Source organism: Lineus longissimus, chromosome 19 (assembly GCF_910592395.1).
Source record: "Lineus longissimus chromosome 19, tnLinLong1.2, whole genome shotgun sequence".
In the NCBI taxonomy this organism is placed as follows: Eukaryota; Metazoa; Nemertea; class Pilidiophora; order Heteronemertea; family Lineidae; genus Lineus; species Lineus longissimus.
Window position 1 is genome coordinate 7,393,994 of NC_088326.1, and position 27,770 is coordinate 7,421,763.

At 41.2% G+C, this 27,770-nt stretch overlaps 1 protein-coding gene across 1 annotated transcript in view; it reads left to right on the forward strand.

Annotated features, from left to right (window-relative positions):
* Positions 1–27,770, forward strand: part of LOC135503452 (uncharacterized) — a 188,558-nt gene that overhangs the window by 17,844 nt on the left and 142,944 nt on the right. The window contains exon 2 of the mRNA XM_064797027.1: positions 14,505–14,939. Coding sequence (XP_064653097.1) covers positions 14,787–14,939 — 153 coding nt within the window. The 5' untranslated portion in view covers positions 14,505–14,786. The remainder of the gene's footprint in view (positions 1–14,504; positions 14,940–27,770) is intronic.

Here is a 27,770-nt window from a genome sequence, read left to right on the forward strand (position 1 = left end):
TATTATTGATTTTGGACCCGATACAAAATCCAAGATGGCTGCCAGGCTGTTTTCTTTGTTTTTGGATTCCGCCCCATAACTCAAGAAGAACCGAGTGAACGACAGACCTGAAACTTATGTGGTGTGATGTCCTAGGGTAGAGGAGGGTTCCTATCGATTTCGGACCCACCCAAAATCCAACATGGCCGGCAGGCCACCAACTTTATACTAGCTATACCACACCATTTTTTTAACTTCATAAAACACACAATATTTCTAGATAGGGTGATAGAGCTGGAGGTAAGGATCAAAGTGTTTTTTGAATTTTGAAAATCGGTTAATAAATAACGAAATGACATTGATTTATATATAAAGACCTCTTATTGTTTCACAAATCCATTACAATGGGTTCTGTAGTACATTTGGACATGTGGGTCACGTCATTTAGCAGGGGGGTAGAGGGGCCTACCCTAGGGCAAAGAATTTTTAAAAGGTACACATTTCTCTCCTATTTTCTTGTCTACACTGCCCAAAAAAGGGCGGAAAATGATGAAAATTTCCAGACAGCATTTTTTTCTCATGCCGAATCCATTGGCGACCATCTTGGGATTGGCGGCAGCCATCTTGGATTCAAAATGTCCACCACTTATATTTATGCAGACTGCTATAGCAGGAGTCTGCAACGATGTGTGGCATGTAATATGTCTACGGAAAGCTTGTGACGATGCCACTTGAAAAAAATGTCGGAATGAGTGGCGGCCATCTTGGATTTTCAATGGCGGCCATTTTGGATTTTTACAATGCCGAGGTAAGTGTACATCACCAGGATACTATATATATATATAAATGATGCTTATATGGCGCAGTATCCAGACAATTGTCTGCTCAATGCGCTTTACAATGGAAAACCCCAACTCATCCAAAGGCCTCCCGAAAGAGGTGGGTTTTCAGAAGGACTCTGAATGAGCTAAGGTTGTCGCACAATCTCAGTCGCTCGGGTAGAGCATTTCAGAGCTGTGGGGCTGCGAGAGAGAAAGCCCGGTCACCGTATGATGGTACAACCGGCTTTGGACTCACCCGCAGCCTGACACACCCCCGCGCTCGCACGTCAAACGAATGAGACTGCGCGACAATGAGCTCGGAAATATAAGATGGAACCAGTCCATAGATTGCTTTAAAAGCAAACATGAGAACCTTGTATTGAATTCGCTGTGCTACCGGCAACCAGTGCAGTTCATGGAGAAGTGGAGTTATATGCACCGACATCCGGCATCTGACTACCAGACGAGCAGCAGCGTTCTGCACTTTCTGCAATGGCCCCACTGTGATTGCGGGGAGACCAACAAGCAGGGAATCCAGTCTCGAGGTTACCAGAAGCTGGGTGAATAAGCGATTTGTATCTGCTGAGAGATACCTCCTGACTTTGCCTATGTTGTGTAGTGCCATATTCGCACGTTGGACGGTGGAGGAGACATGCTGCTTAAAAGTAAACAGGCCGTCGAAAATCACTCCAAGATTCCTTGCACAGTCAGATGGCTCAACAACACAGTCCACAACCCTGATTCCTTGGATATCCGGCAAGGAGCGAGTGTACATTGATCGTATAAACAGGAACACAGTCTTGTCATTATTGCATGCGAGATCATTCTCGCCCAGCCATCGGCTAACGTCAGTTGCACTTCCACTAATTGTCTCTACAGCGGCACATGCATTTGACAGAAGAACAGCCAAGTACTCTTGAGTATCGTCGGCATACAAGTGGTAGCCCCCATCGTGGTTGCCATCTGCACCACGTTCGAGAATGCCAGCCAAGGGGTTTGTGTAGAGGGAGAAAAGAACCGGTCCAAGAACGGAGCCCTGTGGAACACCACAACTCAAGCCCACCGGACTTGATGTTTCTGTACCAATGCGAACACGCTGTGACCTGTTTGTCAGGTAGGAACGTATCCAAGACAGCGCAATCCCCTCGACACCCATTGCTTGAAGACGACGTATGAGTATCTCGTGGTTGACAGTGTCAAAGGCAGCGCTGAGATCAAGGAGTACTAAAAGTACACATTTCCTCGATCCCAGTGCCCTGGCGATGTCGTTATGGACCCGTAGGAGAGCAGTTTCGACACAATGCCTTTCCCTGTAGGCCAACTGATACCTTGTCTGCAACCCATTTGTTCGTATATGTTCCATAAGCTGTTTCGAGACTACCTTTTCCAGGACCTTAGAAAGAAAGCTAAGGTTAGAGACTGGTCTAAAGTTCTTTAACACCTCCGCATCTAAAGATGCCTTCTTGAGAAGTGGGACAACAATGGCCTCCTTCCACTCCTCAGGGAAGATCCCTGATGAAAGAGACAGGTTGATGATCTTGGTAATGATTGGCAGCAGCGTGGTTAGGGCATCTTTTACTAGTGACGTAGGTGCTGGGTCAAGACTGCAATGCTTTGACTTCATCGCCTTGATCACCTTGGCAACATATTGTTCGTCCACCTCCTTAAACATGGAGAGAGAACGTTGCACATTGTATTGTTCACTAGAGGCCTTGTCAACGTCAACTTGGGGAAGTCTTTGCTTAATGCCAGCGACCTTATCAACAAAGTACGTGTTAAATCGTTCTGCTAGTTAAACATCATCATCGTGGCTGGGAAGCGGAGATGGTACCTTACGTGATAATAGTTCTTCGACAATCTGTATTGACTCAGACACAGAAGCCGAAGCAAAAGCAGTGTTGTAGTGTTTGACTTTGGCCTGCTCAATCATAGCATTAACAGACTTGGCCTGTGTCTTCCAGATATCGTGATGAACAGTAAGCCTCGTCCGTCGATATTGGCGCTCAAGTCGTCGCTCCTCCAGGCGGGCGTGGACTACATCCTGTTCTAAGAATGCGGTCTTGGGGCGTAGAACTATGGTCCTCTGTACCGAGGGTGCATGTGTATCGAGAGCGAACGAAATCGACTTTCCATAACAACTCACTGACTCTGATAATGACATATCATCTGATATCTCACCAACATTTTCCGCCAAATCGGAGCAGAAATTTTCAATGTTGATACCATTAAGTCTTCTATACTGAATCTAATCATATTATGAAGGCATAAACAAACTACCAAATCAGAATCAGAGAAAACAAAACATGTTGCACTTGGCAAAATGTTGAAGTGGCGGCCATCTTGGATTTGTGCGTCAGCCATTTTGATTTTTTAAAAAGAATTTCGCGGGAAAATATTTCTTACTACCAACCTTGGCTTGTAATATATCAAAACCTCCGTAATGAAATGCAAAATTCAGCCGTAAGTACCTTCCTATTACTTAATGAACACCATTCTCTTTAATCTATGAAATGTGTTTAAACTCAAAACCCCAGGCTCAAAACATGATATCCGAACAAAGTTTCGAACAGACACAGATCCAACATAATTGTCATACTATAGTAAATCAGAGTCCTGTCTCACTGCACAACCGTCAACTAAACATTAAATTATTTTCCTTTAAAGATTCTTCATCCTTCATTCCTTTCCAATTCTCTGACTGTGTGGATATGTCATAGTGGATGGAATGAGTACTCCTGGAAAGAGTAAACAAACATTTATATTGTTAACCTGTGAAAAAAGTAAGTAATCGGGCCATCACAATTGACACATGACACCAAAAAACTCAGGCATACCTCTACCAATCAATTTTTATCAACACTAGCATATACCCGTGGCGCGGGCTGTTCGAGGTATAAAAATCGGATTGTGCGGGTGCTGGTATGTTGTGGGTTTGGTGTAAATGGGGTGCTGGTTTGTGAGTAAAATCTTCGGGCGTTATCTATATTTACGTCAATGGCGACAGTGGTATATTGATATTGATAGATGATATGTTACTCAGAGTCATAAAATTTCCACTGTTTTTCTGTGTAAAATGTCTCCAGTGTTGTTGTTGTTGCCAACAGTAAACTATGATGCGGCCTTACTGGAATCCCCTACTTACTTATACTTCTAACAACAACAACAAACAACCCTCACCGAAAGGCAGTGCACTGAAAATGACTGCATCACACTGCTTTTGACTGAAACCCCCACTGCATATGACTGTCTTAGGCATATCATTTTTTCTTAATGTTTTAAGACCACTGATTTTGACTGAGAGACCACTGCTAAGCACTGCCACTTGCATATCATTATGAACGACTAAAAGACCACTGATTTCCACTTCTCCAACTCTGATCGAAACCTGTGGCATTTTCAACATGACTGAAAACCACTGCTTTATGACTGTTGAGATTAAGACTTGATGGCAGTGTAAAGCAGTGGTAATTGCAGTCAAATTCAGTGTTAAATATATCACCCATAATGCAACCTGAGACAGGAAGTTAGTAAGTTTGAATTTGATAGTCTAATAAATGCAAAAAGGGTAATCTAGACAGACACTGAAGTTGTATTTTCAGCAAATCAAGAAGGCTGTATAGGCCCTACAGGTGTTGTAATGTATGCATACACTGCAAGAAGGCTGTAGGCCCTATAGGTGTTGTAATGTATGCATACACTGCAAGATATCTGCATGGGAGCTGCAGTCAGCAGCTGATGTTGTGGGCAACAATACACATCAATCAGTCTGTTAGATCATTATTCTACAGGCCGCGTGCAGTTACTTTATTTGGACGTCAATTTGATCTAGCTTCAATCCCTGACATCACTGACAGTACCCCTGCGAAATTCGACTGGAAATTGTCGGCAAAAGCCGAGAATTTCCTTCTAATTCCAAACAATCTTTCCTTGCCTAAAGGCTGGAATTAGCTGGAAATTCCAGAAAATGTCAGGGCTGGACTTTGGGTAAATGGCAGTGCCAGAAAATGCCAGTTGCTGGAAAAAGCTGGCATAACCTGGCATTAGCTGGAACCTAATTTCCAGAGCTGGAATTAGGTGGAAAAATCTGGACCCAGGCCTTCCAGCTGATTTACCAATGTCAGGGCTGTCAACTATTGGAAATAGCTGGCATTAGTTGACATAAGCTGGAAATTACAAATTCAGTATGCGACCTGCTCTGCGTTTGAATCGATCAGAGCGCTGCACACTAAGTAACAGGCGTTTTTTGTCACTCAACAGTGACTATGATTAGAATCGTTGTGATATGCTACAAAAAGATCTCTTGTCTTAGAGTAAAACCAATAATCGCTTGGTTTTGACTTTGCTGATTGCAATCTTGTCACACGCACCTGCGATTATCACCACAGACAGGCAATTTTTTCACATGCAAACATGATTGCATGTTGATTTTGCTTGATCCCTGGCCGTGCGATTTCCAATTCTAATTCAATTTTGATGGCATCTGCAATTATAACTGCAAACAAGCAATTTCTGTCAAACAGAAATATGATTAAAGGTTGCAGGTTGATTTTGCTTCCAACAGGGGTTACTAGGATGACCAGTTCTTGTTGCGGGTACCTGAAATTATCTATGCAAACAAGTGATTTATGTCACTTGCAAACATGATTGCTGTAGCATTATCAAGTTTTGAGCACATGCCACTGACCTAATCCCTTAGTTTTCTGACACAATCTTGTCACACTGTTATAATGTAAATCTATCATTCTTGGTGTGTGTTGAATGGACTTACACGAGCATTAGAGGCTCATAATATAAAACGTAAGATTATTGCTTCACTGAGGCTCCTTGCAGACACCTCTGCCAGGCGTTTTAAGTCCAGGCTTTACGAAACGTGCTGCGCTAACATACGGCCGCCACCGACGATGGACACCACATCATCGCATAGGCTCGTAAGGTGAGCCAACTAAAAAAGAGGTGCCGTTTTAACCGGATACCGTGACATCAACATGATGTTAACCAAACATAGCACACTCTATCACTTTGATGTCAGGAGAGCAGGGTTGAAGACCGGGACTGACGTCCAAAATGGATGTCCAAATAACATCACTGCACGGCCTTGAAAAGAACGATGGAGCAAGCTGACAGTTGATTGACTCCATCACAACACGAGTCATGAGCTGTGGACATCTCCCATGCAAAATCTTACAGTTATGATACCGTCCGGGTCTACGATCATGCATAGCCTACAATAATACAGGCTAACAGCACATGCACTGATTCAGGCTTCTTCATATGCTAAAAAAACAACCTCAAGGCCTGTCCAGATTACCCTTTTTGCATTCATTTGAATCCTTATGTGTTCCAATTGAATTTGTGTAAACTTTGGATATCTTGATATTGAATTCGGTGTAAAAATCAAGAAATAAGGAGAGCTCCCACATGATTTCTTTGTTTGACTTGAGGTGTAATGCATCATGGGATAGGTCAGGTGATAAGACCACATGATAGAATTGCATAACATAATAGCAATTTGCATAATGCCAGCAAATGCCAGCTTTTTCCAACAATTGTCAGAAACATTGAATTTGAAATTTCCAGCTAATTCCAGCTTTTGACAATCTTATAGTAAAGTGACAGAGATTTCCAGTGTTGGAACTTTTACGAAAAGTAAAGTTCCAGAAAATGCCAAGAATTTTCACCCCATGGATAAAGTTCCAGTTTTTGTCAGCTTTTGCCAGCTGTAACTTTTCGATGTAACTCTCTAAATGTCAGCTTATTCCAGCCAAGAGCTGGAAATTCCAGCTATTTCCAACAAAATCCACCTAAGGTAAAATTCATTTCGCAGGGCCAGCTATGTGCCATGTGTTGTTTTAATTGTCTAGTAACCCCTTCTGACCACTGTCATTATGACAAAGTTTGCAATGACGTAGGTCAAGGACGTGAATTTGTCATCTTTTTACTGTGTCACGTCATCATGCAATGGCGATGTCCTCTATTTGTGCAGATGACGTCATCACTGCCATATTGGACGCAAACACACCGTCTAAAATAGGACAGCAAAAGTAACATTTGGCTAGAAGTTTTTGCTGTTTCGAACAATTTCTTTGGTTGTCATCAGCACAGGGGGGGGGGGTCACGTCCCCAAACCTCTCTCGGCATCGGGCCTGCATGCCATTGAATAAATTATTCATATTAACACTGAAAATGACTGCTCCCCCCAGGAGGTTTTGGAAATGGCAGTCAAAATCAGTGGTGTTTCAGTGTGGATTCAGTGTGCTGCGAAATATTTAAATTAACACTGAACCCCACTGCCAGCCCTGTGCATGATGCATAGTGGGGAGTCATTTTCAGTGTCAAAAACTGTGGAAATCAGTCAGCCTAAATATTTAAATGAGCACTGCTTTTGACTGCCTTACCACTGCTTATTAGCTCACCTCTTAGCAGAGTTGAGCTTATCCCATACCGTGGCGTCCGTCGTCCGTCGTCGTCGTCGTCGTCGTCGTCCGTCGTCCGTCGTCCGTTAGCAGGGCACGTTTCGTAACTGTTAGAGCTATTGAGTTGAAACTTGGTACACATGTACCCTTATGTAATGACACCTTGATGACCAAGTTTCGGTCTGATTCGTTTCATGGTTTGGCCACCAGGGGGCCAAACGTTAAAAGTGAAAATATGCAATATCTCCCTTAATAGTAGTCAGGAAATTTTGAAAAAAATATGGTAGGTACTTCTAGCAAAGGTGCATCATATATCCTCCGGGTTTTTGATTTGACCTCCTTTTCAAGGTCACAGAGGTCAAATGGTGTAAATTGGCCATTAGGATGTAACGATGGCACGTTTCTAAACTGCAATGACTATTGATCCCAAATTTGGTACACATTTACCCCTTAGTCAGGTGATCTCAGGGACTGAAGTTTGGTCCAATATGATTCACCACTTGACCACCAGGTGGCAAAATCCAAAAACCTTAAAAATGTGATTATTCCTTAACTTCTTGCCCGATTGCCACCAATTTGATATCATGGGTACATCTAACCACCATACAGTATATGTCACACAGGTTTTTAATTTGACCTTCTTGTCAAGGTCACAGAGGTCAAATGGCGTAAATTCGCCGTCAGGCCGTAACTATGGCACGTTTCTTAACTGCAATGACTATTGATCACAAATTAAGTACACATGTACCCCTTGGTCAGGTGATCTCAGGTACCGAAGTTTGGTGCGATCTGATTTGCCGTTTGGCCTCCAGGGAGGGGGCCAAATCCTAAATTCTTCAAAATGGCATTATTTCTAGTAATGACTTGCCCGATTGGCACCAATTTTATATCATAGGTACATCTAATTCTAACAACCATTCAATGTGTCACCCGGGTCTTCTTTGATTTGACCTACTTTTCAAGGTCACATAGGTCGAATGTACTGTAAATTGGCCATTTTGGGGAAATTGTAATTGCTTGGACCTACATCAAACCTAACACTACATGACACAATACCATGCTCTTTATCCATCTTTCCTCCACATGAGGTGAGCACAATGGCCCTGGCCATTTCATGACTCCCTAACCTCTATTTTTGATTGCTGTATAACTGTATGCTTTGGTAACGCGTGACTGAAAAACACTCCCTATGACTGCTTTCCACTGATTTCAACACTGCCATAAAAATGTGAGGTAACACTGCAACCTGACTGAATCCTGACTGATATCACACTGCTTTTCGGTGAGGGAACTACTGCAACTACCAACTGGAAGACATTTTTTCCTGCACCTTAGAGGCATAGTCGATTAATATTCATACTAATTTATATTCATGACATCATTCTCAATTTTCATTGGTTCTTCCAAATAAGGCTCGACGAATGAGCATCGATGATAAGTCTTCCGGCAACAAAAACACGTGCTTAGCGCAATGACAGTTCAGAAACATTTAGTAAAGGGTAAACCATAATGAATGTAACAAAATGAATGTTTTGGATTGTATATTATGGTCCGTATATCATGGTCCATTGGTCCAGGGCCATGATGAGGGGGGGGGCACACCCCTCTTTTCCCAAATCTGCATGGAAAACATGAGGTCTCAGGGAGGAGGGGGGCAGTTCTCAGCCCACACTATTATTTACAGGGCTTTGTACAGCCCTTCGAGTATAATATGCGGGGGGGGGGGGGGGGGGTGGGGGGCTGGTGATGTGAGTGGCGATGTGATGATCAATTCTGTTCTGGATGGACAAATAATTGCAAAACTTGCCCATTCAATTAGTTGAACAGGACGTCATCATAGGCTACATGTTGCTAGTAGGCATAATGTGGAAGAGAAGTGATATAAAAAAGTATGTAGCCTAGGCCTGCCCTAGGCCTAGCCTAGCTATATAGCCTAAACATTAGATTTTCTCCGCTAGGCCTACATGTAGCCTACCTATCTGGCTGTAACATGCACATCATCATGACAATTGTCATAGCCAGCCTCCCTACACTGCAGTAAGTAGTCATCATACATACAGATGTCACACAGGTATGTACATCATGTACACGGTCTATACTACATACCTTTCTGACTTGTATGTAGGCCGAAATGATGGTCTAGTGCTTCGTGCCACACACTGAACTTGCATGCAATGGCAATTTCATACGACCGTATGACCTCCTTTATTCGATCTTTATCTTTAGAATACTCATGAACTTGAATAAGACCATGATATAAAGAAATATCATGATCCCAATAGGCCTGCCACTGAGGCTGAATGACAGGCGTGAAAAATGTAACAGATAAACAGTGCCACGTGTGTATCTATTTTTATAACTATGTCACGTGACTATGCCTCTAAGGTGCAGGAAAAAATGCCTACCCTACCAACTACTGTACATGATTTGATCATGAAAACTGGACTACAAAATGCATGATATTGTCGCAATGACTTTATTCAAAGTACTCAAACATACCTATTAACCTCCCTTGTGTAAAACTACATCATGTCAGTTGATAATGGATGACAGTAGAGGTAAAACCAGGCTTATTAAGGCGTTCATCGCTAAGTGCAACTCGTCAATTATAATATTGATGTGACAATGCATTAAGCTTTGAATTAAAAAAATAACCTATAACTATAAGTTTGAGTGCAAAATAAGATTTAAATTAAAGATTCCAGGAAATTTATGGAAAAACAACCTACTCCACCCAAACCAGGAAGTAAATGGAACAGTCCTGCAAACTGACCAATCACAACGCGCCAATGGGGTCACGTGACTAATCCCAATAATTAATGCGGGAGAGTACGCTACTTAGATTCGTCTAACCCGTTTTGCATTTGAAGCGGCCTGTATCTTCCAACTTTGACGATCGTTTTTTCGTATCAAACGGCAAAATAATTTTATATCACTGCATTCATTGTATTCCTAAGACTTATAAATAACTAACCGCAAGCTTTTCTGAGCGTTTTTGGTCGTAGATTGGGTGAAATCGGACTTTGTAAACGTCAAATTGACGAAGTTGAAACTCACTTGTTTATTCTCCGTTTCTGGAAGTTCATGGTGCGGGGTGAAGCGGATAGCTTCCTCTGATTGGTCAAAAAATATCACAACATTAAGATGTACCGCGAGTTCCCTCTTGCGGAAATATGAAGTGTGGTATGATGTACCAAACTGCCGATCAGCTAACGATGTCGCCGGGCGCTCCGTAGCGCTCCGCACGACGTAACGTCGCGATGTACGTAACAGTGCGTACATTGTACTCCGATGTGTTTTCTGAAGAGTGTGGTATAGCTATTCATACTTTGATTTATTTCGTTCCACCCGCATGAAGTTCTTGAAGGATCTTTGGTCCTCGTTTCGGACCTCAACCAGAAGCTGGTCAGAGAGGCCAAACTGCCGTCGCTTTCCGATCCATGGTCTCACCCAGACTTCACGTCTTCTTCTTTTTCTCTTCCTTCTTTTTATTCTTGAATATCGGATGTGGTGAACAGCCAAATCGATCAGGTCATACTGATGTTGAAGAAGAGCTACCTCCATCCGCTCTTGTCGGAGGTCCACGAAGAACTGAAGAAGATCTCAAAATGGGAGCCTATAAATACATTTTCTCAAAATGCTGGCAATACGCTGGGGATACGCTGGCCATACGCCAATCATACGCTAGTTGTATGTTAAAAACGTTTCTCAATTGTCAGGCATACGCCAAGATGTCTATATACGTTGCAGATACGTCACACATACGTTGGATGTACGTTACTCATGCGCTGTCAATACGCTAGCTGTATAGTACACCTTCATGCCAACGTATGTCCAGCGTATGACCAGCGTACTCGACCTATGAGTAACGTACCTCTAGCATAACTTGTATTCAGATCATATGCGTAGCGTATAAACCGTACGTCCGAATACACACAACATTTTTAAGCATGCTTAAAAATAATTGTCTGCCTCGCCGTATGCCAGCGTATGCAACCGTATGCGACCTAGCTTGCAATGTATACAACCTATGCCTGACGTACCCCTAGCGTATGTCAGCGTATACCAGCGTATGAGTTATATTTTTCATACACTGGCGTACGCTAGTACGATACGCAATAGTGTGACAGGGCCATGACGTTCCTGACAAAGTTTTGTCATCAAGTATCAAGTTTGCCCGTTTTTGACATGATTGGTTGTTTAGTTGCGATATTCTGTTTTGATTTGACTGTATTCCCTTTAGTGTTAGCATTATAAATCTGTTTTAGGTGTTTGGTTATGTTTTAGTCCTTTGAATTGAAAAATTGAGTTATTGATAGTACATTGCGTTGTGTTTGTATCCCAGATCCTGGTCACGGCACCATGTCGAAAAGACTAAGAAACTTTCTACATGGGGAGTTGAAGAGATGGCAAACGTGACTCGCTGATTTTCTTTGTACAACTGATTCTTTATTCGTAAAATACTGGGATGAAAAGATACAATGGTCAAGGACCACACATGATAGTAATTACATTTTGGTGCATGAATGGTGATATGAAAACAACGGCCCTAGACAAGTATTGGAAGCCCAGGTTTTCCGGATGAGGCGGCGTGAGAACAAGTCTTGCTTGTCTCAAATGGTCAAATTATTGGCTCACCGTAGGGGAGTCTTTACAATACCGCAGTGTCCGTCGTCCGTCGTCGTCTGTCGTCGTCGTCGTCCGTCGTCGTCGTCGTATCCTGTTTCAAAAACAGTGGCACGTTTCTTAACCGCTAAGCCTATGAACTTGTAACTTTGTACACAGGACTCCCTTGGTCAGATGACCTGTGACACTAAATTTCGGTCCGATCTGATTCTTAATTTGGCCACCAGGGGGCCGAATGTAGATATCTAAAAAGTGTGATATCTCGCTTATTAATGACTTGTTTGGAATAAAATTTTTGTGGTAGGTACTCATAGCAAGGATACATCATATATCATACGGGTTTTTAATTTGACCTACTTTTCAAGGTCACAGAGGTCAAATGGCGTAAATTGGCTGTTTCAGTGTAACTATGGCACGTTTTTCAACCTCCACAGCTATGAACTTGAAACTTAATACATATAACCCCCTATACCAGATAACCTCTGGTGCTGAATTTCAGTCTGATCTGATTCTCAACTTGGCCACCAGGGGGCCGAATGTGGATACCTAAAAAGTGTGATAATTCGCTTATCAATAACTTGTTTTCAATAAAACTTTCGTGGTGGGTACTCATAGCAAGGATACATCATATATCGTACAATTTTTTAATTTGACCTACTTTTCAAGGTTGCAGAGGTCAAATGGCATAAATTGGCTGTTTCAGCGTAACTATGGCACGTTTCTCAACCGCCACAGCTATGAACTTGAAACTTGGTACATATAACCCCCTATATCAGATAACCTCCTGTGCTGAATATCGGTCCGATCTGATTCTAAATTTGGCCACCAGGGGGTCGAATGTGGATATCTAAAAAGTGTGATATCTCGCTTATTGATGACTTGTTTTCGATAAAACTTTTGTGGTAGGTACTCATAGCAAGGATACATCATATATCATATGGGTTTATAATTTGACCTACTTGTCGAGGTCACAGAGGTCACAACGCAGACACAGATATGGCCGAAATTGCATGTTTTGTGTTTTTCGTGTTGTGGCAATCCAAAGGTCGTGAGTTCAAACCCCGGTCAGGGACGGCCAAAAATATTTTTTTATTTTATTATTTTTTATCTTTTCCCTTTTGTCTTTTCTGACTTGTATCTTACATTTTCTTGATTTTTGGCTCACTGTAGGGGAGTCTTATGTAATACCGCAGTGTCCGTCGTCCGTCGTCGTCGTCCGTCGTCCGTCGTCGTATCCTATTTAAAAAACAGTGGCACGTTTCTTAACCGCTAGGGCTATGAACTTAAAACTTTGTACACAGCACCCCCTAGGTCAGGTGACCTCTGACACTGAATTTCGGTCCGATCTGATTCTCAACTTGGCCACCAGGGGGCCAAATGTCGATATCTAAAAAGTGTGATATCTCGCTTATTAGTGACTTGTTTTCGATGAAACTTGTGTTGTAGGTACTCATAGCAAATATACATCTTATATCGTACGGGTTTTTAATTTGACCTACTTTTCAAGTTCACAGAGGTCATATGGCGTAAATTGGCCGTTAGAGTGTAAACTATGGCACGTTTCTTAACCGCTAAAGCTATGAACTTGAAACTTGGTACATATAACCCCCTATATCACATAGCCTCTGGTGCTGAATTTCAGTTTGATCTGATTCTCAACTTTGCCACCAGGGGGCCAAAAGTGGATATCTAAAGTGTGATATCTCGCTTATAAGTGACTTGATTTCGATAAAATTTTTATGGTAGGTACTCTTAGGAAGAATACATCACATGTCTTACGGGTTTTCAATTTGACCTACTTTTCAAGGTCACAGAGGTCATATGGCGTAAATTGGCCGTTGGAGTGTAAACTATGGCACGTTTCTTAACCAGTAAAGCTATGAACTTGAAACTTGGTGCATATAACCCCCTACATCAGATAACCTTTGATGCCGAATTTTGGCCTGATCTGATTCTTTATTCGGCCACCAGGGGGCCATAATGGAAAAAGGAAGAAGTGCAATATCTTGCTTATTTGAGTGAATTGTTTTCGATAAAATTTTTATGGCAGGGACTTCTAGCAAGGATACACCACATGTCCTACGATTTTTGGATTTGACCTCCTTTTCTAGGTCACAGAGGTCAAATGGCGTAAATTGGCCATTAGAGTGTAACTATGGCACGTTTCTTAACTGCTGAAGCTATGAACTTGAAAGTTGGTACATGTAACCCCCTACATCAGATAATCTCTGACACCGAATTTTGGCCTCATCTGATTCTTGATTTGGCCACCAGGGGGTCAAAACTGAAAAAGTAGGACGTGCAATATCTTGCTTATTAATGACTTTTTTTCGATGAATTTTTTATTGCAGGGACTCTTAGCAATCACACGATATTGATCTTGTTGATGTCATAGACAATTATTGGTTGGATCATAAACTTATATATACTGCCCTGTCTTATTACTTGACATCACTACACATCTAAAAAAAGTCTTCATGCCTGATTGTGTTCACCATAATCACCTCTAAACTAAGCATGATCCTGCCTACTAAAAGATGTATACGGTGAGCACAATGGCCCCTGGCCGTTTCATTCTATAATGTTACTCAACATTACTGACAGCCTTAGCCGCAACAGTTTGCCGAGTTTTTCTTTGCCATCAAAGCTTTCCTCTTTTTTTTAGGTTTGGAGAGAAGCCAAGAAACAAGCCTATTTCTGTTAGAATTGAGCAGGAGAACACTACTATCGAAGTGCAGGGTAGCATGCCTTCTTCGTTTCTGACTCACGTCAAGACTACCAAAGTTTCTCTCACTGGTAAGATTGGAGAGGCCACTTCTAAATCAGCCGCTGAAGCAGGTTAAGTATACTGTCCTTCCAGGATATCACTGAGCTGCTTTCGGTTGCATCTTGCAAAGGCCCCCATTGGGCAGCTGATCACTCTCAGCAGTAAGTCCATTTTATCAGGATGGCGGATATTCATGGCAGCATTGTAGAAAACGGTGTCACGAGTAGAGGGAAATCTAGGAATGACTTTATCATCCTCGAGCAGCATTTGTGGGTCAGCAGTGAAGTTGTCAAGGTTCTCCAGAAGGGGCTTGATGTACTCATGCAGAGTCAGGTAGGGCACATCCTAGAGAAGACACAAGTTGCCAATATGGTTCAGTGATCTTGACATACATGATGGCTTGTGCCTGAACCATAGTGACGACTCGTGAATCCTTTAGATCGAAGAAAATTGATCTCTCTTTCAAGTTGATAGGAGCCTTGAGTCTCTTTTTATCCTTTTAATCTCCGATAAGAGACCACTCACAGAGCTTTCAATTGCATAGACACCTCTGTACCCTCTAATTTTCTCAGGCTAATTTGGGGACCTTTCATCCGTATTTTGGTGTAGCATCGTCATTGATTTTGAAATTCTGTGCGGTAGCGATGAACAAAAAAGTGCATAGTCACTCCTCTCCTTAAGTAATCCTTCTCATGTAGCTTTCATTATAAAGTTAACTGAGTGAACTAGGTAATTAATTTTAATATAGTTTCACTCTTATTCTTTCTAAAACTCGAAGGCTTACAGTAAGTCAATACCAGAGAGTTATTACACATATACACCTGAGGGCAACACTACAGACAATCATATTAATCATAATTATTTAACTCTGATCAGCTTAGAGGAGGATATGCCTCTTCTTGTTAAATTTTGTATCAAAGATCTCAATGATTGCAACCACTGCCTTTTCATTGAGTGGCAACTGAAACAACCGGACTCTCAGTAGCTTGTCCAAGTTTCTGATTTCATGGAACCCAAGTTCTTCTTGCACAGTAATTGTATGTAGCTGAAACCCCGTTCAGATATAGCATTGGATAAGGGAAGAATTGAAGCAAGGGACATTAGGTACCACATCTGTGGGTACATCTGCTTCAACTCATCAATTCCAGTCGGGCCAGCACATCTTGGGGCTTCAGTTTTTTCCTTTCTTTCAAATTTTCCAATTCTTTCTCAATGATTCTGACGGCATACATTGGCATCCTCGAATTCTGTAAGAGCCAAACCTTTGCCTTCCTCTTGTAGTAGTGCACTGTACTCGCAGAGGCCTCTTCCAGTTTGCGGAGGAGCTGCCCATCAACAGGTGCACAACCTCCCTGCTGCAGAAAACGGTTAAGCATTTCCAGTTCAGAGTTTCTTAGGGCAGGAGTGGGGGCCCATGACATATCAACTTCAAGTTCTTCTTGGCTTGATGGGGAATCCCCATTACTTGACTCAGTAACTTGGAGAAATTGACGACCCTGAAATAAAAAAGGTAATCTAAATAAATTGTCACATTGTATAAGCGGGATTTTATTGGGATTAGAAGGTAATGATGCGGCAGGTAAAATAAGCTGAGGTGGGTTTCTGCCACGAGTAGCCAAAGGAGCCATTTGCTATTTTTTAAATAATTTGGCTACTGGATAAATGAAATGGAATTGAATGGAATTCTCATCTAAAATGGCAACATACAAGGAAATACCATCTTCTTGGCAAATTTGGCTAAAAGAAAAAACGACCCAGCAGAACCCCTGACTGGAGGATAATTCATGAGTGGACCAGAATGATTTACAAGTAGCTAACCTTGATTATGCTTTCAGCACTTGAAGAATCATCATCTCCTGTCCCTTGGGTATTATTATGTATGTATGTATGTATGTATATACCATATATAAATTTAAGCGCCCTTTTCAGATTATTATCCGTTCAAAGGCGCTTTTACAATATTAATAACATTGTCGAAAAAGATGAGTCTTTAGCATCGTCTGAAATGATGCAAGGCTCCTTGCTCCATTATAGAGTAACGTATCCTGAAGTGAAGGAGACAAGAATGTCAGATGTGGTATTAAAAGAATGGGTGTTTTTAATTAAATCTCCGCAGCATAATCTCAACATGCATACAATATTCAAAAATCAATGTATCAGATTACATGAAGTGAAGTAATAAATACATGTACGTCTTAATGATGATTACGACTCGATTATCTAAATTGGCTAATTGAAAGTTGAGCAACGTCATGGTCAAGCTGTGTCCGAGCAGGTCGAGTTTGATTACATGGTTGTGACAATGAGAGTTGGTTGATTCTTGCCGATGTGGTCCCGTTAGTCAAAACTCACACCAAGGGTCGAAAAGCCTATTTCAGATATTTGTCCAATTCGTGATAACAAAGGCTAGAAAGGAAACCTTGTTATCAGACGAGATGTTCACGTTCGGACTCGTTGGCGACTTTTGACCAAACGACTTTTAGCGTAAACATTGTAGTTTGATAAATATGATTAATTTATCATGAAATAGTTATCTGAATTTTATGAGAAATCTGGTAGAATTTGTACAAAAATAAGTTGTCAAATGCTCTAAAATACGCTACATAATATACCCCTATATTCCTAAGACATTTGCTCCGCAAATGTGGTTTCTAAAATACGCTGCACATTATGGAAATCAAAGAAGCATTCAAAATTCGCACTTGCTGTGAGCAGGGCTCAAAGTTAATTTTTGACTCAGTAGCACTGTGCTACTAGCCTCAAAAATTTAGTAGCACAGGTATGTTTTTTAGTGGCGCCACAGCTGCATCGTTCCTTTAGCTGATTTGCTTGAAATAGCCAAAGTAACAAAAGATAAGAATAAACCTGTCCTCTGGACACCAGTCCTCGGAGGTAGCTGTGGCCTGTCCACAACCACTGACTCCTCCAGATACAGAAGGCCACACAATGACGTGTATTATCAAAAATACTATTTTTGGTATTATACATTAATTTGTATAATAATACAAACGAATAAATAAACAAAAAAGCATACACCAGGTTATCTTTGATCTTTGTCTTTATTAAGCAAAATAACTTAAGGTAATTACTCAGTACCTTTTTATGCTACTGTATAGAATATTGGATCACGATGCACACTGACACTGCTAGGTAGGGCATACTTCAACATGAGCAAAGGTTCTGACAAATGGAACAGAGATGCCATAAAAAAAATCAACACAATGAATTAACACTATATGCCACTCAGTCCATTAACCAACCCAGCTGTAAAATGAACTGACACTTAAGGCGGACACTACGGCGGCCCGGAGGGGACATCGAGAAAAAAAAATTAAACTCGCAGTGCGACTTTTAAAACACGCACTGAGACTTTTTAAACTCGCACTGCACGTTTCAAAACTCACACTGCGACTTTTTCTGATCCAATCACAGCCGTGCTTACAACGATAACCCTGTTGTTGAACTCCAACAAGGCATACTAAACCACTTCCTTCGCCTCGGCTTTGAAGCTATAGGAAGCTGTGCAGGACCGTGTCCTTGACTGTTTACATAATTTTTTGGTATAAAATTGCACTACACTGCGACGTAGCCTTTTTGCATCTATAGGGCCTCCTTTTACAATATCCCATGGATGACGTCACACAGTTATATTTCCATCTCAGCTGGAATTATGCTGAAATTCAATGCCTACTTTGGTATCGATATAACATCAGGATAAGTCTCCGCCACCTAAAACGGATACTCAAAAAGTTGGACCTTGGCAGGCGGAAAGGGTATTCTGATATATTGGAAGTTGCTGAATACGTAGAAGCACAGATCCGGGGCTCTGGTAGACAGCATGGGTACCGATGGATGCATCTGAAGTGCATACAAAACAGACTTCGCACCAATAGAGAAACTGTTCGGTTGTTATTGCTATTGCTGGACCCTATGGGAGTCGCTTCGAGAAGATGTGGTAAACTCGTTCAAAGAAGTTACTTCAGCAAGGGTCCAAACTATATATGGCATTTAGACTCGTACGATAAACTGAAACCCTACGGGTTCTGTATAAATGGGTGTGTGGATGGTTTTTCCAGAAATATTATGTGATTTAACGTCTATCCTACTAACAATGACCCAAGAGTTATCGCTGGATACTTCCTTGAAACTGTTGACAAGGTAGGGGGATGCCCTTGCCGTATTCGTTCAGATCTAGGCACGGAAAACGGACACGTCGAAGCAATGCAGACATTCCTTCAACCAAACGACAACGAACTTCCCTTTGTGACTGGGACCAGCAAGCTAAACCAGCGGATCGAATCATGGTGGGGTGTCCTACGCAAAGAATGTGGTCAATTCTGGATGGACATCTTCCAACAGTTTTCATCTGACGGCTTATACGACAGAGACTTCATTGATAAAAATATTCTCCAGTTCTGCTTTATGGATGTTATCCAGGTGAGTGCAGCGTTTTTAAGCGACAAGCGTAAAATAGAAACGATCCTATACTGCGGGGACCAAAGTTATATCAGGGAATGGGTGGTTCTTAACACGATTATCTAATGCTCTTGGAGAAGTCAAGTCATGTTTAGTACTCATCAGCTACCTTAACTGCAAATTTAGTATAGGCAGTGGTACATTGGCATTGTTGTAATACTTCAATCTGCTTCAATCTTTTCTAGGCGGAGCTTGATGAAGTGGTAGATGTGTGGAACAACCACCTTATTCGACCAAGTTGGAACGCACACGTGCCGTCGGGACGTCCTCTTGTTATGTACAGTGTCCCAGAGATGTATGACGTGGATGATTACTTGCAGGAAGTCGGCCAAAATTAGTTAAACGTGTGCATTCCTGATTGCATCTTTAAGGACCACAATGCGCCTTGCGATAGTGACATCTCTGAAATATGTAGCATTTTGATGGAGGAGAACAACCTTAATATGGACGATACCGACGCATACGAGAGATTGAATCTGTACACATGTTTGCGACGGCTTCTTCGAAATGAATTGCAAATTTAGGGAAGTAGGACCGACACCATTATGTGTTCACAATGCGAACACCATTTTTCCCTTTATTGGACAATGTAATTTGAAAACTGTAACTGCAACTCGAAATCGGCGGCAATTTTCGTCCCTAGTTCGATGAGGAAATCAGTAATGAATAGGGAAGTTTAATACATGTAATAAGTGTATAGTTACAATGTATACAATACATGTATTCGAATAAGTTCTGCTTAAATATGTTAGACTAAAGGACTCAACACCAATGTTGACACAATATATATTGTATTAAAGAAATTGAGAATTACTGCAGTAATTAATTTACTCTATATTTCCTATATACCATGTATACAGGCGCAGGGAAAATATGGACTGAATCAATCCTGTCCTTGTACATGTTCTATTGGTTTCAATTTTCAAGAACACAAACACGGCCATATTTGCTGAATTACAGCCACAAACAAATGGTGAATGTTGGCATGGGATAGCCCGTCAGATGTCGCCAGGAGATGACATTGGCAAATGAAAAGGGCTATATACCCGTTATCCCCTGTTGTTGCCGAGGCGTCCTCTTCTGAGAATACCACAACAGCTACAATAGGAGTACAATGCTTTGAACTGTTTTCCCGACAGCCGACGGTTTATCCCGTGCACACAAAATATCATCAACGCTTTATGGCCAACAACTTTTGACCCTGTATACATCTTGGGTACACTCTAGTAACGTATTCTAAAACAAGATGCACGCTGGGCGTGGCAAATAACCAGGTTTTCGAAAATTATATGTTTGTTTAGTTTGCAATATGGAATAGGAAGGGTTGGGAGAGTTGAAAAGATGTGCAATATGAAGTAAGAAGTGTTCAGGTTGAAAATGGTTGTGGGAATGATTTTTATGCAGTCAAGAAGAAGAAGTTAATTTCAAAGTTGTATATGAGAAGTTTTTATTAAGAAATTACAGTACCTTCATGGAGTTAGCATAACTGAAGTTATACAGGCATAGATATGTGATGAAGACTACAAGCATCTGTATTTAATCATTGATGTATTTTGTGTACTAGTATATTAGAATGTGTGTCATTTCTCAATTATTCATCGAGTCTGAAAACATTGAGAATGAACTGAACTGAAGTGTAACAGCAAGTACCTTACTGTAAGTAAATGGTGCATGATGAAGATGGCTGTAGTCTTCATTGCATATGTATGGCTGTATAAGTAGCAAGACTCTCTTGAGAGTACTAGTATATACCTGAACTAACTAGTGATGAATTGTTGTACCGTGATGCTGATTTCAGCCAGTGAAGATTTCAGTATAAATCCGAGGGGGTGGACATCTTCATGTTTATGGAAACAGTGGTGATTAGTGCTTGGAGGTGGCATCCCGTGAATGAACGACTGTTACTCCTTGTATTAGTCAGTTTGTTATTTGCCCGATGAGTAATAATCTGGTCACTGCATGGACATGAGGAATAAACATTTGCTATTCTAAGTCAAGTATGTAGTGTACATGTACGTGGTTGGCATTAGTAACAGTTTAGATTTGTAGCCATACCATTTTGTGGTCACTCCAATATGTTTCCAGGACTCCTGACTGAAATTCTTTTATTGAAGTATAAATATGATCTAGTCCAGAGTGGTGATCAGTTGTTTCTTGCAAGCCTGTGGATTTTGCATTGAAGTTTGTATGTAGGTACTGTTGAAGAGGCTTTATATTAGTATTTTTTAAGTGGTCTATGTTGAAGTCTCCTAATAGTGTCATATTGGGTGTTGAGTGTGGAAGGTTTGCCATTGTTTCCTTGACTTTGGTAAGACTGCCAGGAGGGTGGCAATAAATTGTTCGAAGTTCCAAGTCCTGTTGTGGATGAGTGACTGTCAGACTGATGGCTTCAACACCTGTTGAAGTATATTGGTGAGATGAGGCGACTGACACATGTGGCTTGAGGTAGATGAAGATTCCGCAGTGTGGCCGATGATCCACTTGGGTTGAGTGGTAAAGTGTGAGAGGGGGCAAGAATGATGGAATGGTGTAATCGTGCAGTGAATCAGTGTGAAGTGCCCACGTTTCCTGAATGATGAGGACATCTGTAGTGTGGATTCTGTGATCAGAGTTTAAGTCTCCAATATGTTTATGCAGTGATCGTGCATTATGACACACGATAAGCATTGTGTCATCTGTTCTTGGAGGAAAGTGGGCAATTGGGAGTTGTTTGTCTGTTCGAAGGCGCTTCATTTCCTTTTGTACTCTTTCATCAACTTGAATTTTCGATGGGGGAAAATCAAGAAGATGCAGGCCTTGGAGTGAGGTGAGTCTACTGAGAGCAACATATATCATCTGTCTCTGTATTCTACCTTGAAATGAGATGGCAGCTTCTGCTAGAGACATACCTTGGGATTTGTGAATGGTAATTGCTGCGGCTGGTTTGATTGGAAATTGTCTGCGCATTACTCTTACATTTTTGTACTTTCCAACTTGAAACTGTCGAGTGACTTGAAATATTGGAGTCCAGCTTCGATTGATGTTAGTATCTGAAGCATACAAATGTTGATTTTCTTGCCTGGCAGCTTTACCCATGTTTGGGTCAGGGAAAGTGAGCCACACAATTTGAGGTTTATCCTGATTTGTGGTTATGTACTCAAGTGTACATGTGGCACCGTTGGTCAAACCGTCTTCAGTATCAACATTCTGTATGATCATGTACTTTGCTGAAACTTTGAGAGGTAGATTTGTCTGGAGATTCTGAGTTTTTTGTGGTGGATAATCCTTGGCAATATCAATGATTTTCTCATTGACCTTTTGTGACACATCACCGATTGTGTAGTCCACAGCTTGAGATTCTCTTGAAAATGTTTCAGTGATACGAGAAAGAGCCAAGTTGTTGTGTTGATCGACAAGGGCATTAGAACTGTAAAGGTGAATAACCTCATGGATGTCTTTTTGTTCTGAGGTGACTATTCTTTTTGAGATAAGTGACAAATCACTCTTTGTATGGAGATTTTCTCGAAGACGATTTAAAGTTTGTGCATAGTCAGCATCTTCTTTTTGTCGCATGATTGTTTTAAGTTCGTAGAGCTGGATGAGGTTTTGCCAGTGATTTGTTTGCAGCTGCCCATAAGGTTTGTTGGTTTGTAGAAATATTCACTGATCTAGGACGGGCTGTAGTTGATACAGATCACCAACTAACAGAAGGCTTATTCCTGCAAATGGTTGTTGACTTCCAAAGATTTGACGTAGGCGGCAGTCGATCAGATTGAACATCATTCTTCCGACCATCGAAATTTCGTCAATCATTAGTACCTGAAGTTTAGTGAATAAGCACCGTAGACTGTTGAGAGTACTCTGATCTAAGGTGTTGCATGACTCAAGTCCATGGTTTGCAGGGATATGTAGTAGAGAATGAAGTGTTGAGCCATTAACTTGGAAAGCTGCTTTCCCAGTTGGTGCTGCAATGAAAACTTTCTTTTCATCAGGGTTTTCACCAGGAAGAGTGTCAAAGTAGCGACTGAGTGCTTGGTAGGTTGCCTTCAACAGGTGGCTTTTACCAACTCCAGCTCCACCTGACAAGAAGATGTAAAAAGGTTGTGGAGAAACCTTTGTACAGTTAAGTATGTGGTGCAGGAAATCCTTTTGTTCTGGATTTAGTGCTCTTAGTAAGTTCAGGTACTCTACATCTGAGAGGCGATTTTGAATCACAATGTTAGAACTCAGTTGAGATCCATCTGACCATTCACTGAAGGTGGACAAGTTTTCATTTGGTGGATGAAGCACTGTTGGGAGAGTCTGTTGATCATCTGGCTCTTCTTCATCATGTCGTGTACTAGGTGCTATTTCATTGAGGCTTTCCATCACCAATTCTTCATTCACTTGTAGCATGGCTTCTTCATATAAATGTTCTGCATTGATCTCATACTGCTTCCTGATTTTCATAATGGAATGAATGTTTTCTTTCACTCTGGCTTCATAGGAAGTGAAGTCTCCCATAAGTGAGGCCTCATTCCTCCATGGCAGAAAGAGCATGAGAAGTTCCCTGCAGTGTAACTCAGTGTCGGTGTTGACATTATAGCGAACATATCGTAGGACTTTGGGGAAGGTTCTTTTAACAAGGGTGTCTCCATTTGAGAGAGGGATCTTTGTTCCTGCTGAAATGGTTTCAATGTTATTATCAGTGACATCAATGGATTCTTCGATTTCCTTTGTTGTACGAGTTGTTTTTCGTTGCTTATCAAAGTAGGCAGTGAAGTCGGCAAGGGTGAGGTCTTCCAAACTTGGTGGACGGTCACTATATCTCTCGAGGAGCCCAGCATAAGTGATGTCAGTGGAACTGTCTGGTAGATTTTGAATCTGACTCATGGGTTTCAAGATTCGAGTTCTTCTATCAGGAGGTGACGTGTTGATAAAAATGACATCTCTTGAACTCTGCGTCAGTGGGAGTTGAAGAAGGAGGTAGATTGCTTCTTGTGCAGAGACTTCACAGTGATTCAGGAACTTGTTTGATATGTTCCTGAGTTTGTCACGGATGGACAGATTCCCATGTTTTGCCTCTTTGGCAGCTTGTTGGAGTAGTTGACTCATGCCTCTTTGAGATTTCATTATGTAACTAGCAATGTAGATGCAGACAGCATATGGATCCAACACAAACTGTAGATCAGTGTTTGCTAGCCATATTGTCAACAGACCTATGTTGTAGGCATTGACTCGCCTGTCTTTTACACAACGTTTCAGGAAGACTTGTTTCCTTTTGAGAGATGAGCGAATGGCGATTATGTATTGTTCATAATCAAGATTGCACTTAGAGAGAAATTCTTCAAATGTACAGTCCTCATCATCTGGTAGTGAGTTGAGTATGGTTTTGATGCGGTGATAATTCTGCTTGGCCTGTTTGAGGTCTTTTTTTGGCATGTCTGAATCCAGAGGATCAAGGATGACAGTTTTTGGCATGGGGGGGATGGGAAATCCAAAGCGACAAAGCCGTTTTCCTTTTCGTTTGCATGTTGGGGTGTGCCTGTGCATCTGGAGTTTTATAAACTGTATGAACTCTTCAGCAACATCAGATGAGCAGGAAATGTAGGAATCTATGAATTTGATGATATCTTCTTCAGAGGCACAGTTGAAAACTGGTGCTCCTCGGATCCAAAATAGGCAATGCAAGTGGGGTGACCCACGCTGCTGATACTCCACTCGAATGTAGTAATCTTCAACATGGCCAATGGGTGAAACAGGAGTCTTCAGTATGTTGTTGAGAAACAGCTGTGTCCTGTAGTGGAAATGCCTGGCACAGGTTGTTGGATCTTTCTGTATTAGGTGAAAGCGTTGCATCCAATTCATATCGTTTATATTTTGAAGTGAGACTTCTTGGTTGTTGGTTTTACGAGCCAGTAACTGAAGTAGATCAGTCCATTTGGTTTCAGCTGCTGAGAATGTTGCAAAGAAGGTTGGGAGACCTAGCTGGCGTAACATTGCAAAGAGTTCTTTCTGCTTGGCTTGATAGTATGGAGGTGAAGAGCGTACTGTTTTTAAGAGAGTGTAACCTTCATCATGATCTAAAATGCTCTGAATGTCATTTGCAGTCTTTATCTGGCCAGCTGTGAGTGTGTTTCGGTTTGTTTTTCTGAGGACAGTTGATGCTGCATCTCGAACTTGGAGAGTTTGTAGTTTTTTTAGCTTGAAAAAGATGTTCGGTACAGACTGGGCAAATCTACTATCCACATTTCTCAGTTCAACTTTGCAGATGGTACTGTATTTTACGGGTACATGTCTTTCTTTATCATCTGAACGTTTAATTCCAGCAAATAAAATTGGAAATGATTTTTCTTCTGCGTATGAATCAAGGTAAAGGCTCACTGGGTGATTTTTTTCTCCAGGAGCAATTTGTAATGCATGGCATCCGTCATCCAAAAAATCAATATTCTGAAGTGGAGTGTCCTTATTTCCACTGGAAAATCCTTCTTCGTCTGTTTGTTCGGACCATGGTTTATTATTGTTGTCATCAGTGTCACTATCGCTGTCGGATGTATCATTATCTGTGGTTGATTGTTGAGAATCAATAGATTCAGTATGACCAAGTTGTGATTGTTCAGAGTGTTGGAGAGTTTTGTCTGATTCAATGGATGGCGAGTTGTCATTTGTATTAATTGGCAGAGGCATGTTGGTGCGTTTACTGGTGGCTGTTTTCTGCATGTCTGATGTTACATGTGATGGACCATCGTTGGAGGTATCGTCTACTCTTGCTGATGGTGGATTTGCGGACACTTCACATGTAGTATCATTTTCGTCTATGAAATTGACCTCATTTACATTTGATGAGTATGTTTCATCAAGAGAAATGCCTTCTTGTTTGTAAAGTTCACTGTTTTCTACGAAGTGTTTCGTGAGATCATAGACTATTTTAGGTCGAATTGTTTCATGAATGATGGTCGACTTGTATGCTAAACGACGTTTGAACTTTAAGTGGACTGTTGCAGAATTGTCAAACCTGCGTGGCAACACAGATATGACATCAGTCGGATTCATTGGTACATTTACTGTATTTCCAAAAATGCTGTATTGTTTTCCCATACCAAGTTGTTTTATCTGCATGAATGGAATCCGAAGTGCAGTGCATCGTTCCTCTGTGGCTGTTGGGAAAGTATCTCGGAGGCGTGTGGGTAGGTTGTGCATTTTGAATCCATTAACCATTGACATAGGTGGTATTTTCTTATTCAGTAGGTGTCCATGGCAAGTTTTGCAGATCCATTCTTCTCCTGAAAAACTTTTGTAGCCAGTTAGAACTGAATTTAGTAAATCTGGTGGTACTTCTTTCTTGTGAAAATATTCCCTATTCAGCACATAGACACTGTGTTGATAAAATATTTGATGGCAACTGGTGCAAACGAAATCATCTCCTCGTTTCAGTAAGTCTTTAAAAACCTTGATTCTGCTTTCTAGAGTTTGATTTTTTCTTGCCTGCATTCGACGCTGATGACGTTTTTGTTTGTTAGGGTCAGAGTATTTAGCACGATTATGTTTTCTACGTTCATTTTCATTGTTTCGTATATGAAATTTGAGTCTCCTTTTAAATCGACTTGCATTTCGTATTTTGTTCTCTATTGTCCTTGATTCTGGGCTAGCTCTTCTTTTGGCTTTGGTTTTTTTGGCAGATTGATTTTCTTTTTCTTTGATGTCCAAATTTTGTCTTCTTCTTGATCGACTTGCACTTCGTATTTTGTTCTCTATGGACCTCGATGTGGGGCTGGCTCTTCTTTTCGCTTTGGTTTTTCTGGCAGATTCATTTTCTTTTTCTTTGATGTCCAAATTTTGTCTTCTTCTTGATCGACTTGTATTTCGTATTTTGTTCTCTATGGACCTCGATGTGGGGCTAGCTCTTCTTTTCGCTTTGGTTTTTCTGGCAGATTCATTTTCTTTTTCTTTGATGTCCAAATTTTGTCTTCTTCTTGATCGACTTGTATTTCGTATTTTGTTCTCTATGGACCTTGATTCGGGGGTACCTCTCCTTTTCGCTTTGGTTTTTCTGGCGAATTCATTTTCTTTTTCTTTGATGTGGGAATTTTCTCTTCGTTTTGATCGACTTGCATTTCGCATTTTGTTCTCTATGGACCTTGATTCGGGGGTAGCTCTCCTTTTCGCTTTGGTTTTTCTGGCGGACTCATTTTCTTTTTCTTTGATGAGCAAGTTTTCTCTTCGCCTTGACCGACTTGCATTTCGTATTTTGTTTTCTATGGACCTTGATTCGGGGGTAGCTCTCCTTTTTGCTTTGGTTTTTCTGGCGGATTCATTTTTTCTTTCTTTGATGTCCGAATTTTCTCTTTTTCTTGATGGACTTGCATTTCGTATTTTTTTGTTCTCTATGGATCTTGATTTGGGGGTAGCTGTCGTTTTCCTCTTATTGTTTGTACTTGATTGTGTTTCTTTCTCTTTGATATAATCTTCTTGTCTTCTTTTGAGTTGACTTTTATTTTGCATTGTGTTCTCTTTGGATCCGATTGTTTTGCTGATTATGGCATGTTCATTTTTGTTTTGCCTGTGTACCTCACTTTCTGTGGTTGTGGATTGGTGTGGCATGTGCATTTGTTTTTTTTTTCTGGAGGAAGAACATTTTGTCTAGTACAACTTTGTGATTTGTGAAGGCCTTGTATAGGTGGTTGTATTGTTGGGAAAGACAGAACTACCTGATAATGCAGACAATGTTTT